We start from the raw sequence: 14,222 nt of genomic DNA on the forward strand, positions 1-14,222 counted from the left end.
CGAGCCGCCCAGCCCTGCCCCGCTGCCCTGGCTGCCGTCCTCACCCGCCTCCAGCACAGCCGGGAGCAGCAGACGCTTCAGATCGCTGTGGCCACTGGAGGCCGAGTGTTTGAGCACCACCCCAGGTATTCAGAAAACACAGATCCTGTGTGAGCAGGTAGCAGGAACACGTGTGTGTGTGTGACAAGCACCCAAGGGCACTCCAGTACCATGGCTGCAGGGCAGGGTGAGGCCAGATGGGGGCTGGGGGCCAAAAGAGGTCAGAGGAGAGAAAAGATGCTTCTCCTTGGGTGTGCAAGGGAGGGGTCCCTGGGGGCACTGGGCATGGCGTTGGTGCACAGATAAACTTAGAATTGAACTGATTTGAAATGATGGGGTCCAGGCTTCAGGAAGCCCTGGGGGTCAGGGCCTGGTGCCAAGCCAGGGTGGGCCTCGCATGTGTTTGTGCAGGTTCCTCAGTGTCCTGCAGGAGACGGTGACGCTCCTGGCCCCTGAATGTGATGTCTCCTTTATCCCTTCTGTGGACGGGGGCGGCCAGGGTGTGGCAATGGTGACCGCGGTGGCTGCCCGCCTGGCTGCCCACCGGCGCCTATTGGAGGAGACCCTGGCACCGTTCCGGTTGAACCGTGAGCAGCTGGCAGTGGTGCAGGCACAGATGCGGGAGGCCATGGTCAAGGGGCTCCAAGGGGAGGCCTCCTCCCTCCGAATGCTGCCCACTTATGTCCGGGCCACTCCTGATGGCAGCGGTGAGGACCTGGCCTGAGTGTGTGACTGGGACATGGGCTCCTGGGGGTCAGTGTGTGCTGAGTGAAACCACCCACTCTGTCCTGTCTCCGTCCCACAGAGCGGGGGGACTTCCTGGCGCTGGACCTTGGAGGCACGAACTTCCGAGTCCTCCTGGTACATGTGGCCACAGAAGGCGTGCAGATCACCAACCAGGTCTATTCCATCCCTGAGTGTGTGGCTCAGGGCTCTGGGCAGCAGGTACTCACAGCCTGGGGCTGAAGCAGGGACAGGGAAGGGCCGGTGCCCCTCTCCCCGACGCTGACTTGCGCCTCCCCTCAGCTCTTTGACCACATCGTGGACTGCATCCTGGACTTCCAGCAGAAGCAGGGCCTGAGCGGGCAGAGTCTCCCCCTGGGTTTCACCTTCTCCTTCCCGTGCAGGCAGCTTGGCCTGGATCAGGTGAGGGGGGAGGGCTGGGGGAAGGCATTCCCAGGGCTTCCCACCCACATGCCCTTCATGGCCTCGCAGGAGGCTGGGGAGAGGACTGGGGGGAGGGGCAGGCAGAGGCACCACTGGGCTGAGCCTCCACTCGGCCTCAGTTTCCCTAATGTAGTGTGCCCAAATGGGTGGAAGTGGTAAAGTGGTCTGGAATCCAGTCACGAAGAGGCCTGGGATGGAGAAGGACACGGGTATCCCTGGGGGCTGCCAATAAGCAGGAGAGTGGAGCCAGGGGTAGGCGTGGGCACTTGGGAGTAGTGCAAGCCCAGGTCCGGGCTGACCACGCACTGGTGTCTGGCCCAGGGCCTGCAGGGAGCAGCGTTGGCTCCAGGCGCTCGAAGGGCTGTGCTCACACGGGTCCTTTGCCCTCTCTCCCCTTCCTGGCCTTGCCAGTGTCCCTCTCAGTGCCTGGCTGGGGTGGGTGCCTAACTGGGGTGGCAGAGCAGCAGGCTCTCAGCACACACCTCCACGCACCCTTCAACAAGAACGCTAGACTTTTCGTGCACACACTGAGGCCTGTCATGCAAACAGGTCCTCCTGGAACTCTAGTCCAGGTTCTCAGGAATCCCCTCCTCAACATCCCAACTTGTGTGAAAAATTGCTATGATGAGGGGTACACTGTCCCCGAAGGTGCCCACTGCGTCCTGCCCTTCCTGCGTCTCTGAGCAGCTCTGCCTCCTCGGCTCCAACCAGCCCTGGTGTGGCTGTCGCCCTCTGCTCCAGCCCTGCCCTCCCAGATGCGTGCCTCCGTACTCTGCCTTCCCCCACCCGCACGGCCACTGCATCTCTCGGCTGGTCCTCTTGCTCCGGGCTGAGCAGCTGGTGCCTTTTGATTATTTCTTATAAAGTGTGAGAAGCAGGTGGGACTCAAGATGCAAAAGCAGGCATGCAGGAAACATGATCCTATTGATCTAACACTGAACTAAATTTCTGTGTTGAACCCACAATCTTTGGAGGGTGAAAACTTAATGTTGATCAATTTGGAGACCCCCTCCCCCCTAGGGGCCCCTCTCGGCTGCACAGTGATCGTCCTTCGCTGTAATGAATGTGCAGACACAAAAGGGAAACTCTTGGGGAGACACCAGGCCCCCACTGGGAAGTAGTAGGGGGCTACTACTTCCTCTCTTGGGTCCTCACACCTCCCTGGGGAAGGAGGTCAGAGGCCTCTTCTCCTCTCAGACCACCCAAATCCTGTGTCTCCTTCCCTCCCGCCCAAGGGTGGGCCCAGCGTGGAGGGCACAGAGCACCTCTCTCAGGAAGCCATCCGAACCCTGGCTCTGCCTGCCCCTTCCCAGGCCAGGGGTTCTTTGTCTTGTCTGGGAGCAGGGAAGCTTTGCTCATTCTCATGATCTGGTCTCCCATAAACTGGCCTCCCTCTCATTCACTCTTGTTGGTTTCTGGTTTGGGGACAATGAGCACAGAACACCCTAGATGTAGTCATATAGGGAAAGTGATACGACAATATTACTGGGGGAAATGTTGGTTAGTATTCCTAATCTCCTGCCCTAAAGATTTTCAGATCTGCTCTCCACGCTTCCCCATGGGCAGAGCAGTCATTTTCTCCCCCCACCCCCCGCACTTAGAGAAGCACACCAAGAAAAGCACAGCCAAGTCCCCGTCACTAAGTTCACAATTGAAGGCCAATTTCTCACAGTAAAGGCTTAGCTGTCTTGTCCCCTTCCATCCTGCCCACATGTCTGGGTTCTGGCTTTTCTATTCGTCCTTCACTTACATCTGGCACACACGTGTGAATCTCCCAATGACACAGCTCTGTCCCAGCTCCAAGAATTCCTTCTCTCAAGCGACTCTGGCTAGTTCTTTTCAGAAGAGCAGAATCTGCTGCCATGTGGACCCCGAGCCTCCCCTTTCTCACACACAGCACTCATTTGACAAGCTCCATCCCTTCCTCACCCAATCCCGAAGGGCCATTCCTTCTGGGCAACCGTCTTAAAATGGCCAAACCCTGAGAGCATCTGAGCATTCTGGTACTAACATAGGTTGAATGTTTATTAATAGGTTTCTTCACACTGGAAGGCTTCTGAGGACTTGGCAGGGGGTAGAGGGCAAGGCCCTCTGCTGTATGGGCAGAGTGGACCTGGGATGCTGCTTACAGAGGGGGAACATGGTATGCTGGAGGAGATGCAGGCTTTGGGGAGGCCAAGTGAAATTCCAAAGGGTCCCCTGCCTTGGTCCCACCCCAGGGCATCCTCCTGAACTGGACGAAGGGTTTCAATGCATCAGACTGTGAGGGCCAAGATGTCGTGCTTCTGCTGCGGGAAGCCCTTGAGCGCAGACAGGTAGGGAGTCTGCCTCCAGGGGTGCTTTGGGACTGTGGCAGGCCTTGAGGCGAGCAAAGGGTCTCTCGCTTCCTAAGAGGGGGACCCTCTGCAGTAGAGACCTCTGGGTCCAGCACCAGTTGCCGTGACGACCATGTTGCCCAGCAACTAGCCTCATCCTTTTGTGTGCAGGCAATGAAGCTGACTGTCGTTGCCATTGTCAATGACACAGTGGGAACCATGATGTCCTGTGGCTATGAGGACCCCCGTTGTGAGGTCGGCCTTATTGTTGGTGAGGAGGGCCCTGCTCTTTTGTGTCCCTACTGCTTGATGCTAATTCATGGGACACTCAGTGCTTGGAGCTGGGGTGGAGGGGCTTGGGGGGAGGGTGCCAGGGATTGACAGAGAATGAGCTATGAGGGTCCTTTAGGTCATCCAAGATTCTAAGTCTTTATTAAGCACCTATCCTGTGGCCAGCTGAGGGATGGATGAAGGGACAGGAAGACACATAAAGGGAGAAGACACTTGCCTTTTCAGAACTGACCATTTAGCAGGGCTTGAGCCTAGAATAGCACATGGCAGTCAGAGAGAGCTGAACCTGACTCTGTGCCAGGGTGACAGGCTGAGCTCAGAAAGGAAGGGGTCCCACGATGAGTGGGACTTGCAAAGAAAGCCTTGAAAGAAAGGATCTGGCTGGGCAGGGAAGGAGGGCTCCCACAGGTCCTCAGGCATCCATCTCTCAGAGCACAGGGTGGGTGATAGCCACTCGTGGGACCGGGAGCTTCTTGAACATAGAGCCTGGCATGGGCAGGCGCTCGGAGGGGTGTGCCCAAATTGCCATGGGAACAAACCACTGGATGGAGGAAGTCAAGGTGGGGTTGCAAGGAGTCCACCTGCCTAGAGCTGACCGGGTATTGGGATAGGAAAGGGATGCCTTTGCCCTCTGCCTGGAATGCCGTTTCTTTCTGTGCTTCTTGGCTTCAAGGCTAAACCCCAACTTACTTCCTCTCTGTAGCTTTTCCTGACCCTCTAGGCAGGATGATTCGGCACTCCCAGGATGCTCTTCTTTGCACCTTCATTTAGGCACATATGGGCAGTCTCTGAGTTGTCTGCTCATTGCCCCACCTCTGGCCACTGCGGGGCTCCTCTGGTCTGACTCCTGTCTCCGTCCTTGGCTCTTGGCCCAGCACCTGCTAGTTTGACTAAAGAACTGAAGACCAGTTCAGGGAGCTTAGGCGTCTCACCTGCAGACAGTGGAGGGCTGTCACACATCTCCCAGGGGAATGGCATGGCTGGTGGCATTTCTAGGAGTACCCGGGGGAAGCATGGGAGATGCACCGAAGGTGGAGCTGGTAGGGGAAGCAGTGGAGGCCCAGGGGCTTGGTGCTGGCAGGGGCTGCACAAGAATGTCAGGAAGGAAAGAAGACCAGGACCGGGGGCAGGGCATGAGTGTGAGGAGATGGAGATGTAAAAAATGAGCCCACATTTTGCCGTCTCAGTGCAGGAAGGGTTCAGAGGGGGTCCTGTCTGATTTAGTAAATGGCGCCTACTCCGCCTGGCCTTCCTGCAGGAACTGGCACCAATGCCTGCTACATGGAGGAGCTCCGGAACGTGGCAGGAGTGGCTGGGGACCTCGGCCACATGTGCATCAACATGGAGTGGGGCGCCTTTGGGGATGACGGCTCTCTGGACACGCTCAGCACCTGTTTCGATGCAAGTGTGGACCGGGCATCCATCAACCCTGGCAAACAGAGGTGTGGGCTGGGCCGGGCAGGGGTGGCTGGTGGTGGCTTCCGCTGGTGATGGTAGTGGATGGGTCTTCTACCCTGTGGGCACACACACTTCCATGCAGGTTTGAGAAGATGATCAGTGGCATGTACCTGGGGGAGATCGTCCGCCACATCCTCTTGCATTTGACCAGCCTTGGAGTTCTCTTCCGGGGTCAACAGACCCAGAGCCTTCAAACCAGGGACATTTTCAAGACCAAGTTTCTGTCTGAGATTGAAAGGTGCCGAGCCGTGCATTACCGCCTCCCACCTCCCAAAGGGGTCTTTCTGTTCACTTTGGGTGGAAGGCTGGTTGGAGGGAGGTCCACCCAGGAGGACAGAAGCCACGAGAGGGGAGCTAATGCCAGACCCTACCTCTGTGTTCTATTCCTTCCTGTCCCCAGTGACAGCCTGGCCCTGAGGCAGGTCCGAGCCATCCTTGAGGATCTGGGGCTGCCCCTGACCTCGGATGATACCCTGATGGTCCTGGAGGTGTGCCAGGCTGTGTCCCAGCGGGCAGCCCAGCTCTGTGGGGCAGGTGTGGCTGCCGTGGTGGAGAAGATCCGTGAGAACCGGGGCCTGGAAGAGCTGACTGTGTCTGTGGGAGTGGATGGGACCCTCTACAAGCTGCACCCCCAGTGAGTCTGGATGCCAGGCCGGTGGGAGGCATGCCTGGGTAGGGCCTGGCTGGCCTGGGCTCACCTCAGCCCCTCCCCTCACAGCTTCTCTCGCCTGGTGGCGGCCACTGTGCAGGAGCTGGCCCCTTGCTGTGCAGTCACCTTCCTGCAGTCGGAGGATGGGTCAGGCAAAGGTGCAGCCCTGGTCACTGCCGTTGCCTGTCGCCTGGCCAAGCAGGCCCATGTCTGAAGAAGTCTCCAGGAACCAGCTGTGCTGGACCAGGCCTGGGGCCCCACTTGTGCCCCAGCCAGGCTCAGCCACCCAGGACTCCCAGAACAGCCCATGTGTGACCCCTCTGTGGCCACTGACCTCAAGTTCTGGCTTCCCCGAGAGAAGCAGCACTTGGGTTAGCAATATATATATAATTTATTTACATTCACGTCCGCTAAAATCCCTACGCGCCCCGGCGGCCGGGCAAGGCTGTGTACATAAGGCCAAGTGTAAGTGCGTGAATGCACTTAAGACAGAGTCAGGGCACGAGCTTCACACGACAGGCCCCAGGAGCGGGCACGCCACGGCACGCACACTCGCCATTGTCCAGCCCAGGACTCCCGTTGCATATTCACACGCCCCGTCGGGCAGGGCTCCTCTTGGTGGGGGAGGGGGAGGATCAGGGAGGAGCCTTGGGTGTCCCTGGGTGGGTGGGAGAAGGGCAGCATGTGAGAGGCAGATGTGGACTGATACCGGGCGTGAGAGGTGTGAGTGGCCTCCAGGTGTACAGCATGACGTGTGTGCGGGGGAGGGGGAAGCCGGTGAGATGACACACGAGACATGCGTGGGCACATGCCCGTGTAGGGGTCGTGTGCCTGAATCCAGGGGCCGCCCCCCCATCCGGCTGTGGCCCTCAGTCCCACAGGCTTGGAGCCGGGCCCCTCAGATGTGCCCCTACCCAGCAGGCACAGAAATGTTTGCATAAGGTCCAGCTCAGGCAGGAGCTCCAGGGTGCGTCCCGAGCCCAGCGTGTGCACACATGCTGTGCGTGTGCGGTCCCCGGCCAGGGGCGGGGGGAGAGGTAGCACCACACACATACACACACACACACAGGGGCTGGGCCTGGGCTGGCTTTTGGCACTGTCCAGCCTGGGCCCTGGGGGCAGGTGGCAGTGCCAGCCTGGCCTGGCAGGCCCTGGAGGGGGGGGAGCATGGGCAGGGTCTGAAGGGCCAGTGTGAAGAGACAGCGTTCACCAGGAGGGGCCTGTCCACACAGCTCCCCGGTGTGGGGAGGCCCCGTCCGGCTCTGCCTGTCCCTGGAAGGTCCCAAAGCTGGTGAGAGTGTAGGTGTGGGGGCCTGGCTGGCCTCAGCATTCAGCCTCCGACACTGTGAAGAGGCCGCCGTCTGGCTGGCCCAGTCCGGCCACTGCTGCAGCCAGCTGGCTGAGGTTGCCATTGGGGAAGTGCCTTGCCTCCCACAGGTTGAGGATCATGGCTGTGGGGCTGGGCTTGGAGGCAAAGAAGCTGAGATGGCTGTGGAGAGAAGGGGAGGAAGGGAGCCCATTAGTGGCCTGGCCTCACCCCAGGCTACTGCCTCCTGCCCCCAGCCCACCCCTCTGTCAACCATACTGGATGCCCTGGCTGCTGATGGATGGGCCACAGGCCCCACAGACTGTCCTGTCCACCCCACCCATCCTACCCCGCCAGGCTGGACTGCAGGTGGCCTTTGCAATCCCCCCTGCCCATCTCCCAGGCACCTGTCCAGGTGGAGTTTCTGGGCCAGAGTCCGCCAGTCGGCACCTCGGCTACAGGGTGGGTCCAGGCTGGTAATGATCTTCTGCCGAATGAGGAAGGGGATCTTGAAGGCACTGGGGCCCACTAGGGCTGGGACCCCCCCTTCGCTCTCCAGAGCCAGCAGCTCCGTGAATCTTGTGTCCTGGGGAGGAGGGGGGACAGCAAAGGGGCGAAGAAGACTGTTAGAACTTTCCCTGGCCCAAGCCCACGGCAACCTCCTGGGGGAGCACCCAAACCACCTTAGAGCAAAGCACCACCTGACACCCCCACTGGGGCTCAGGTGTAATGACCTGCCAAAGTCACACAGCCAGTGAGCACAGGAGCTATCTGGCCTCCTTCCCCTCCTCCCCCACCAGCCCTGACCCTACCCGCCCTGCTCAGCCTCTGCTGAACACTCGGGATTCACCGTGTTCCTCTCTCCGTCTATGTCCTTGAACTCAGACACTGCCAGAAACGCTGCCCTTCCCTCGCTGCTGCCTGTCTAACTCTTACTGATCCTCTGAGGCCCAGGACAGAGTCCTCCTCAGGGAAGCCCAGGCCGCTCCACCTCTCCTTCCTGCTGCTCCCACATCCTCTTCAGTCCCTTCCAAGTCAGTCCCACTGCATCTGTCTACTTGCACCTGCACCTCTCCCTGGAGACTCAGAGGAAGAGGCCAAGTGGTTTCTGGTTTCGAGGAGGAGGTGTCAGGGCGGGCCTGGGGTGTGGCGCACATTATGGCAGTGCTGATGCCTTTCCTGCCCACCTTGGTGATGTTGAAGTTGATGTTGAAGCTCTGCCCGTCACCCTCCACCTGCCACACCCACACCTTGCAGGCCAGGTCACTGGTGCTGGGGCTGACACGCTCCAAGGTGAAGGTGCAGTGCAGGTACTGCTGTGTGCCATTCCAGATGTGATAAAAGGGGATCTCCTGGGGGGGGGGGAGCAGAAGGGCAGCGTCAGGGGTGCCCGTGGCTGGTGGGCCCGGCTCCAGGCACCTTGAGCGCCCTCACCTGGTAGCTGACGAGGAGCTTGCTCTTCCACAGGGAGCTGGGCACGTCGTGGATAGACAGGCGCAGGTTGTGGTAACTGTCCTTCAAGTGCAGGACACGAGGTTCCTGGATCAGCTGTCCTCCCAGCTGCTTCTCCAGCTGCACCACCTCCTGCAGGGCCACAGGTGGTCAGCTGAGCCCGGGGGCTGGGAGAGCCCCCTGCACCTCAGCCCTCAGGGCCAGGCGCACAGAGGGTGGGGCTGGGCAGTACCTTGAGTGCATCTCGGGTGTCCTGTAGGCAGTAGACTCGGATGTTGTATTCTAGGGAGGTGCAGGCCACGGGGGCAAACAGAAGCAGCTTGAGGCGCTTGGCAGCGGCCACACTGAGGGCCTCTCCCACGAGGGCAAAGCGGCCCAGCTGCTCGGTGAAGATGTAGCAGGTGCCGGCCTCCAGCTGGCAGTAGTAGAGGTGGGAGGGCGCCTCCTCACCCAGGTGCAGCACGTCCTGCGGGTAGGGCCCGATGGGTCAACTCATGGCCAAGTGCAGCTCTGAGGGGTGGCCAGAGACTGGGGACAGGGACCTGGCTCAAGGGCCAGGTGGGAAGACAGGCTCCACTCAGAGGCCGGTGTTGGCTCCCTTGGGTGGGCAGTGGGGCTCACCTCCCAGCTGCCCTCGCAGGACTGCTTCTTGAGGCGCAGGCTCCAGCTCTCAGGGCTAGGCTCCCCGCAATGGTCCATAGCCAGGATGACAGGCCGGGTGAGCAGCACTCCGGGGGGCCCGCAGCTAACGATGGGACTCAGCAGGGTCTGACAGCCGGCTAGGGGCAACCTCAAGTGGGGAAGTACAGGTGGGGAGGGAAAGGCATCAATGGACCACCCTGGACTGGGTAGGATGGGGCAGGGCAGCGGCCCCTGGGGTCAGGAGCAGAGCTGGGTTGAGCTTAGGGGCAGCTCTTCCCCGGATCCCCCTCAGGCCAGTCCACACAAGGCCCAGCAATGGTTGGGCAGGTGGCTTCCTGGTGACTGCAGGCAGGGGGGCCCACCCAGCCTCAGCTGCAGGGCCCAAGCCCACACCTCACGTCCTCCGGCTTGTGCAGCGTGAGGTAGATCTCGTAGATCTTCCCGCGAGGTATGGCATCTGGGGGGATGAGGAGGCTGACCCCTGTGATAGAGCGGGAGGAGGGCCAGGCTTACCAGGCTGCAGAGACACCAAACACTGCCAGCCCCTCTGTAAGTCTCCCTTTGAGGACGGATCGGTGCTAGCCTGGCCTGGGGACAGAGGTGCCACAGGGACTGCCCAACCATCCACACGGCAGGAAGCGAATCACAGCGACCCCAAGAGAGCGCAAAGACACTTGGGTGGGCAAAGCATGCCCAGTGAGCCTGGGCACAGAAAACACCGAGACAAAAGGTGCCAGGGATGCTGGACCTACCTCCCCTTGCCCTGCTTAAAGCCTTCCCTTACTCCTACTAGATGGAGTCTAGCTCCCTGGCCTGGCATTTAAGGTCTTTCGCCTCTGGCCCCAACTGCCTTCCCAGCAGCATCTCCAGCCCAGCCTGAGCTGCCTACTCGCTGTTCTGGAACCACCGCCCAGAGCTGCCTCTGTCTGGGTGCCCTGCCCTCCTCCCCTGCTCACGACCACCCCACCTCCACGGGCCCTGGCCGCCTCTGGGGATGGCAGCTCTCTGCCACCATGCATGACTTGGGCAGTGGCCCACTATAGGTGGGGCCGGGGCCTTGAACAACCTCGCCACTTTGATAGCCCTCCTGGGTCTGAGAGCCACTGCGCATGTGTCCTGCTGTCTGGCTGAGTCACCCCTGCCCCAGCGTCTCGCGGGGGCAGCATCAGAAAGCGCCTGCTGAGGGAGGAGAGGTTCCAGGGGAGGCAGTAGGGGCTGGGAAGTTGCTCTGGGGATGGCGAGGGGTGGTCGTGCCCCACCTTCCTGCCCTTTCAGGACAGGGAGCCTCTACATTAGAAGAGGGAGAACAATTCTATGACTCTGTCCCATCAAATCTGAAGGCACAGGCATGCTCTTCAGAGTGGGCGACTGGCTGGGCCGGCTGGATGGTCACCACTTCCCAGGGACTGAAGCCCAGGAGAGGGGAGCCAGTGATGGAGTGCTTACAGCTACTGCTCCCTTCACCAGCCTGTGCTGCCTCCTGGTACCGGCTGCCGGGGTTGGTGACAGGCCCAGAGACTGAGTGTGAACACACCTGCATTCCCAGTCAATGAACGCTCACACCGAGGACAGGCACTCAGGAAGGTGAGGCACAACCACGGGCCCTGCTCTCAAGAAGCACCCAGCCCAGTGGGGAGAACAAGATGGATGGCAGTCAAGAGTCCTGGGTGCGGGGGCAGCCACCCCACAATGGTCACTGACCACCCGTGTGTGCCTGCCCCTTCCTCAGGCATGGACCATCTCACCTCATCCCTATGGCAGAGGCATGAAGCACAGAGAGGGAGAGCTGCCAGGCCAAGACCTGGTGGGAGGGGAGAGGGATCGTGTGTGGTGGGGTGCTGGGAGCCCACCGTAGCTGCCATGTGCAGAAGCTCCCTCAGGAGGAAAGAGGCCACCACAGTTGGCCAGCAGGGAAGGGGCCACTGTGGCCTTGTCACGTGGGCTTTGCAGGGGGCATTGGGAAGCCCCGGAAAGGAGAGGGACATGACGAAGGGTGGCTGCACCGGGCGAATGCCTGGCGCTGTGACCGATGACAGGTAGGCGTGGTGGTCAGGGCCAGGAGAGGCAGCGGGAAGACCAGGAGCAGTGGGGCACAGGAACATTTGAGGAGGAGGAATGATGGGATGGGTGTGAGACTGACGTAGGGGTGAGGGGCAAGTGAAGAAGAGCAGGAGGTCAAGGTGACCTCCAGTTTCTGACTCGACTGTGCTGTTCCTGAGGTGGGGAAAGCCGGGAAGCAGGAGGTTGTGGGGGAGGGTGGGAGACGGTGCCGTTTTGGGCACAAGGAATGTGAGACTTCCAGATGGAGCTGCCCAGGAGGCAGCTGGGTGTAGGATTCTGTCGCCCAGGAGAACTGTGGCTGGGGATTAGGAGTGGGAGTGATCTGCACAGACATGGCGATTAGAGCCATGGAGTGGGAGAGGGTGCCAGGAGGGAGCTCTGATGAACACCTACATTTGGGAACAGGCACCCGGAGCAGCTGAAAAGGGACCAGAAACCCAGGGCTATGTGAGGTCCTCTAAGCAGAGGGAAGAGAGAATTTCAGGTGGCAGTGGCCAGCCACACCAGAGGTACGCAGCTTCTTTGAAAGATGCCCATGGAGGTCTGTGGATTTTTATCAAGGTGTCTCAGAGACCCTGGCAGAGGGGTTGTGCGAGGTGGTGGGTGGAAGAGCCCCTGTCTAGGTGCTTGTCTTTTGCTGTTTCTTCACCTGTCCCACCTGGGAGCCCAGGGCCCTCCTGGAGCCGGCACATGTACAGGAATGGACAGAAGTCCTGTGCCCCAGGCCACAGAAGGGAGACAGCTCTGGCCGCGGCCTCAGTGCCAGCCCCACTGTCAGCCACAACTGGGTCGTCTCGCAGACTCGACCTCCTTTCCTTGCTGGCCTAGCTCCGCGTTTGGGGTGAGGCTGAGTGGCAGAGGAGGGACACGGATGCTAGTCTTGCCTCTGAGAGCTCCCCGAGCACTTTGGGGCCCTTCCCACCTGTATGAGGGATCATCAGCCGGCCCCCGAGGAAGTTGAAAGTCCCATAGGCCATGTTGCTGATGCCTCGCGGCAGGGAGCGGAAGTAGGTCTGGGTGGACAGGCGGGAAACAAAGTCCTCGGCCTCAGAGGTGGGTGAGCTGTGGTGCAGCGTGTGGCGGCCGCCACTCAGCGGGCTGAGCAGGTGCCCATTGGTTAGCTGGAACTTGGGGCTGGGCCCGTCCTGCCGGGGACACAGGCTGCCCTGGTAGGTGGTGGTGGTGGTGCTGAGGTCTGGCTGGATGGTGAGCAGATGGGGATTGTCTGCAGGATAAAGGCAGACTCAGGGAGTGGCACTGAGGGCGGCCCGGCCTGGGGGCCCCTGGCATGGGGGCCAGGGCGGAAGCTGGGGGCAGAGGCACCACACCTGCTTTGCTGGGCTTGATGCTGACGGGCTGGAAGCCGGAGGTGAGGATGGAGGAGTCGGCCACATCTGAGTCCAGCCCCTCCTTCTTACGGCAATAAACGAGGATGAGGACGAGCAGCAGCAGGAGGAGACACACGGCCACGGCGACGAGGCCCACATAGAGCGCCACGTCCTCTGGCCCAGAAGCAGCTGCGGGGGGGCGGGTGGGGGGAGAGGTCAGCGGTTCGCACTCCTTGGGCATCAGCACTATTGGGCAGCTGACGCTGGCGCGGGAGCAGGGAGTCAGCACGCGTGCATCCCAGCCCTGCATCTGCCGCCACCTCGTGTGTCACGGAGCCAATCACATCCCTCACAGGCTGGATTCAGGCGGTGGCTGCTGATCCCCAGGAGGGCGGGGAAGAGACACTTCCCCAGCCGGCCTTGGATGGGGCTGCTAGACTGAACCCCCGCTTCTGGGGCCCAGGCAGCTGAAGCCGCAGGGAGCTCCTGAGACCCCCAGAGCATGGGATCCGCTCCCTGGGGGGTCTGCCCACCTAGTCCCTGGTCCCTGCCAGGGCTCGTCCCCTCGCCTGCCTCTCCAGGCCGGGGGCGCGGCTGGGGAGGGTGATTGACTGCCCAGAGGAAGCCTATTGATTTTAGAAGGGCTTTGCATAATGGAAGAAATGTCCATCAGAAAGGAATTGACACAGATAATTAGGTTTTTAATTGAAAGAATGGGGGAGGGTGTGTTCTAGAGAAAAAATCCAACAGAGATCTTTAATTGTTAGTTATGGCCTTGTAATTAACAGGCCTCACAGGCCTGGTGTCCCCACAGGACTTGCCTGTGCACTTGGGGGACAGGGAGGAGGTGACGCTTCAGGAGAGGCCCGGGGAGGGGGCCATGTGCACAGTAAAAGCTCAAAAGTATGCATGTTTTGGGGGAGACAAGGGGTGTATTGGGGTGTGCAGGGGCACGCATGTGGGTGTTTATGATGGGGGTCCCCGAGGGTCCTGAGCTTTGGAGAGGGGGTGCAGCCTGTGGCAGGGGACTAAATGCCTGAGCCACCACCTCCCTGGAGCTGGGCAGGGCCAGTCCTGGCCAACTCAAGAGGACTCCCAGGGCAGAGGACTCACTGTGCACACAGAGGTCGCTGGTGCAGTTTCGGGTGTCCAGGTCGGCACCCTGGCACTCCTCGCCTCCGTTGCGGGGTGCTGGGTCAGAGCACTCGCGGCTCCGCCAGTGGGTGCAGTCAAGCCCACAGGCCGACCACTTGCTCCACGGGCTCCAGCTGCCGTCCACTAGGGGAGACAGACACAGAGAGAGGAGATGACGCTGTCAGCCTGGGGAGCCAGCTCAGGCTCTGGGTGCAAGGCCAGGGCCAGGGAGGCCCACCCTGCACACCCTCTGGTGTCCAGCTGGCCTGGATGACACATGCTAATGATGGGAGGCGCAATGACACCTGCCTGTTTGGCTCTACCCACACCAGGGGGCTGCCGCGGCCCCGGGGCCGTGTGGGCACCCAGGCTAAGCCCTG

The 14,222-nt window shown here is 60.7% G+C and overlaps 2 protein-coding genes across 2 annotated transcripts in view; one reads left to right on the top strand and one right to left on the bottom strand.

Annotated features, from left to right (window-relative positions):
* HK3 (hexokinase 3 (white cell)) overlaps positions 1 to 6,319 on the top strand; it is a 26,553-nt gene extending 20,234 nt beyond the window's left edge. Inside the window, exons 11-20 of the mRNA XM_014539081.1 lie at positions 1 to 125; positions 451 to 746; positions 845 to 984; positions 1,066 to 1,185; positions 3,426 to 3,521; positions 3,693 to 3,792; positions 5,071 to 5,254; positions 5,353 to 5,508; positions 5,671 to 5,904; positions 5,989 to 6,319. Of these exons, the coding sequence (XP_014394567.1) occupies positions 1 to 125; positions 451 to 746; positions 845 to 984; positions 1,066 to 1,185; positions 3,426 to 3,521; positions 3,693 to 3,792; positions 5,071 to 5,254; positions 5,353 to 5,508; positions 5,671 to 5,904; positions 5,989 to 6,133 (1,596 nt within the window). The 3' untranslated portion in view covers positions 6,134 to 6,319. The remainder of the gene's footprint in view (positions 126 to 450; positions 747 to 844; positions 985 to 1,065; positions 1,186 to 3,425; positions 3,522 to 3,692; positions 3,793 to 5,070; positions 5,255 to 5,352; positions 5,509 to 5,670; positions 5,905 to 5,988) is intronic.
* UNC5A (unc-5 netrin receptor A) overlaps positions 6,292 to 14,222 on the bottom strand; it is a 103,208-nt gene continuing 95,277 nt past the window's right edge. Inside the window, exons 8-17 of the mRNA XM_005865607.2 lie at positions 13,822 to 13,986; positions 12,709 to 12,897; positions 12,303 to 12,605; positions 9,713 to 9,800; positions 9,299 to 9,467; positions 8,910 to 9,143; positions 8,660 to 8,809; positions 8,413 to 8,577; positions 7,633 to 7,811; positions 6,292 to 7,408 (exon numbers count right to left, since the gene is read on the bottom strand). Coding sequence (XP_005865669.1) covers positions 7,243 to 7,408; positions 7,633 to 7,811; positions 8,413 to 8,577; positions 8,660 to 8,809; positions 8,910 to 9,143; positions 9,299 to 9,467; positions 9,713 to 9,800; positions 12,303 to 12,605; positions 12,709 to 12,897; positions 13,822 to 13,986 — 1,808 coding nt within the window. The 3' untranslated portion in view covers positions 6,292 to 7,242. The remainder of the gene's footprint in view (positions 7,409 to 7,632; positions 7,812 to 8,412; positions 8,578 to 8,659; positions 8,810 to 8,909; positions 9,144 to 9,298; positions 9,468 to 9,712; positions 9,801 to 12,302; positions 12,606 to 12,708; positions 12,898 to 13,821; positions 13,987 to 14,222) is intronic.

This window comes from Myotis brandtii, unplaced genomic scaffold, assembly GCF_000412655.1.
Source record: "Myotis brandtii unplaced genomic scaffold, ASM41265v1 scaffold208, whole genome shotgun sequence".
NCBI lineage: Eukaryota > Metazoa > Chordata > Mammalia > Chiroptera > Vespertilionidae > Myotis > Myotis brandtii.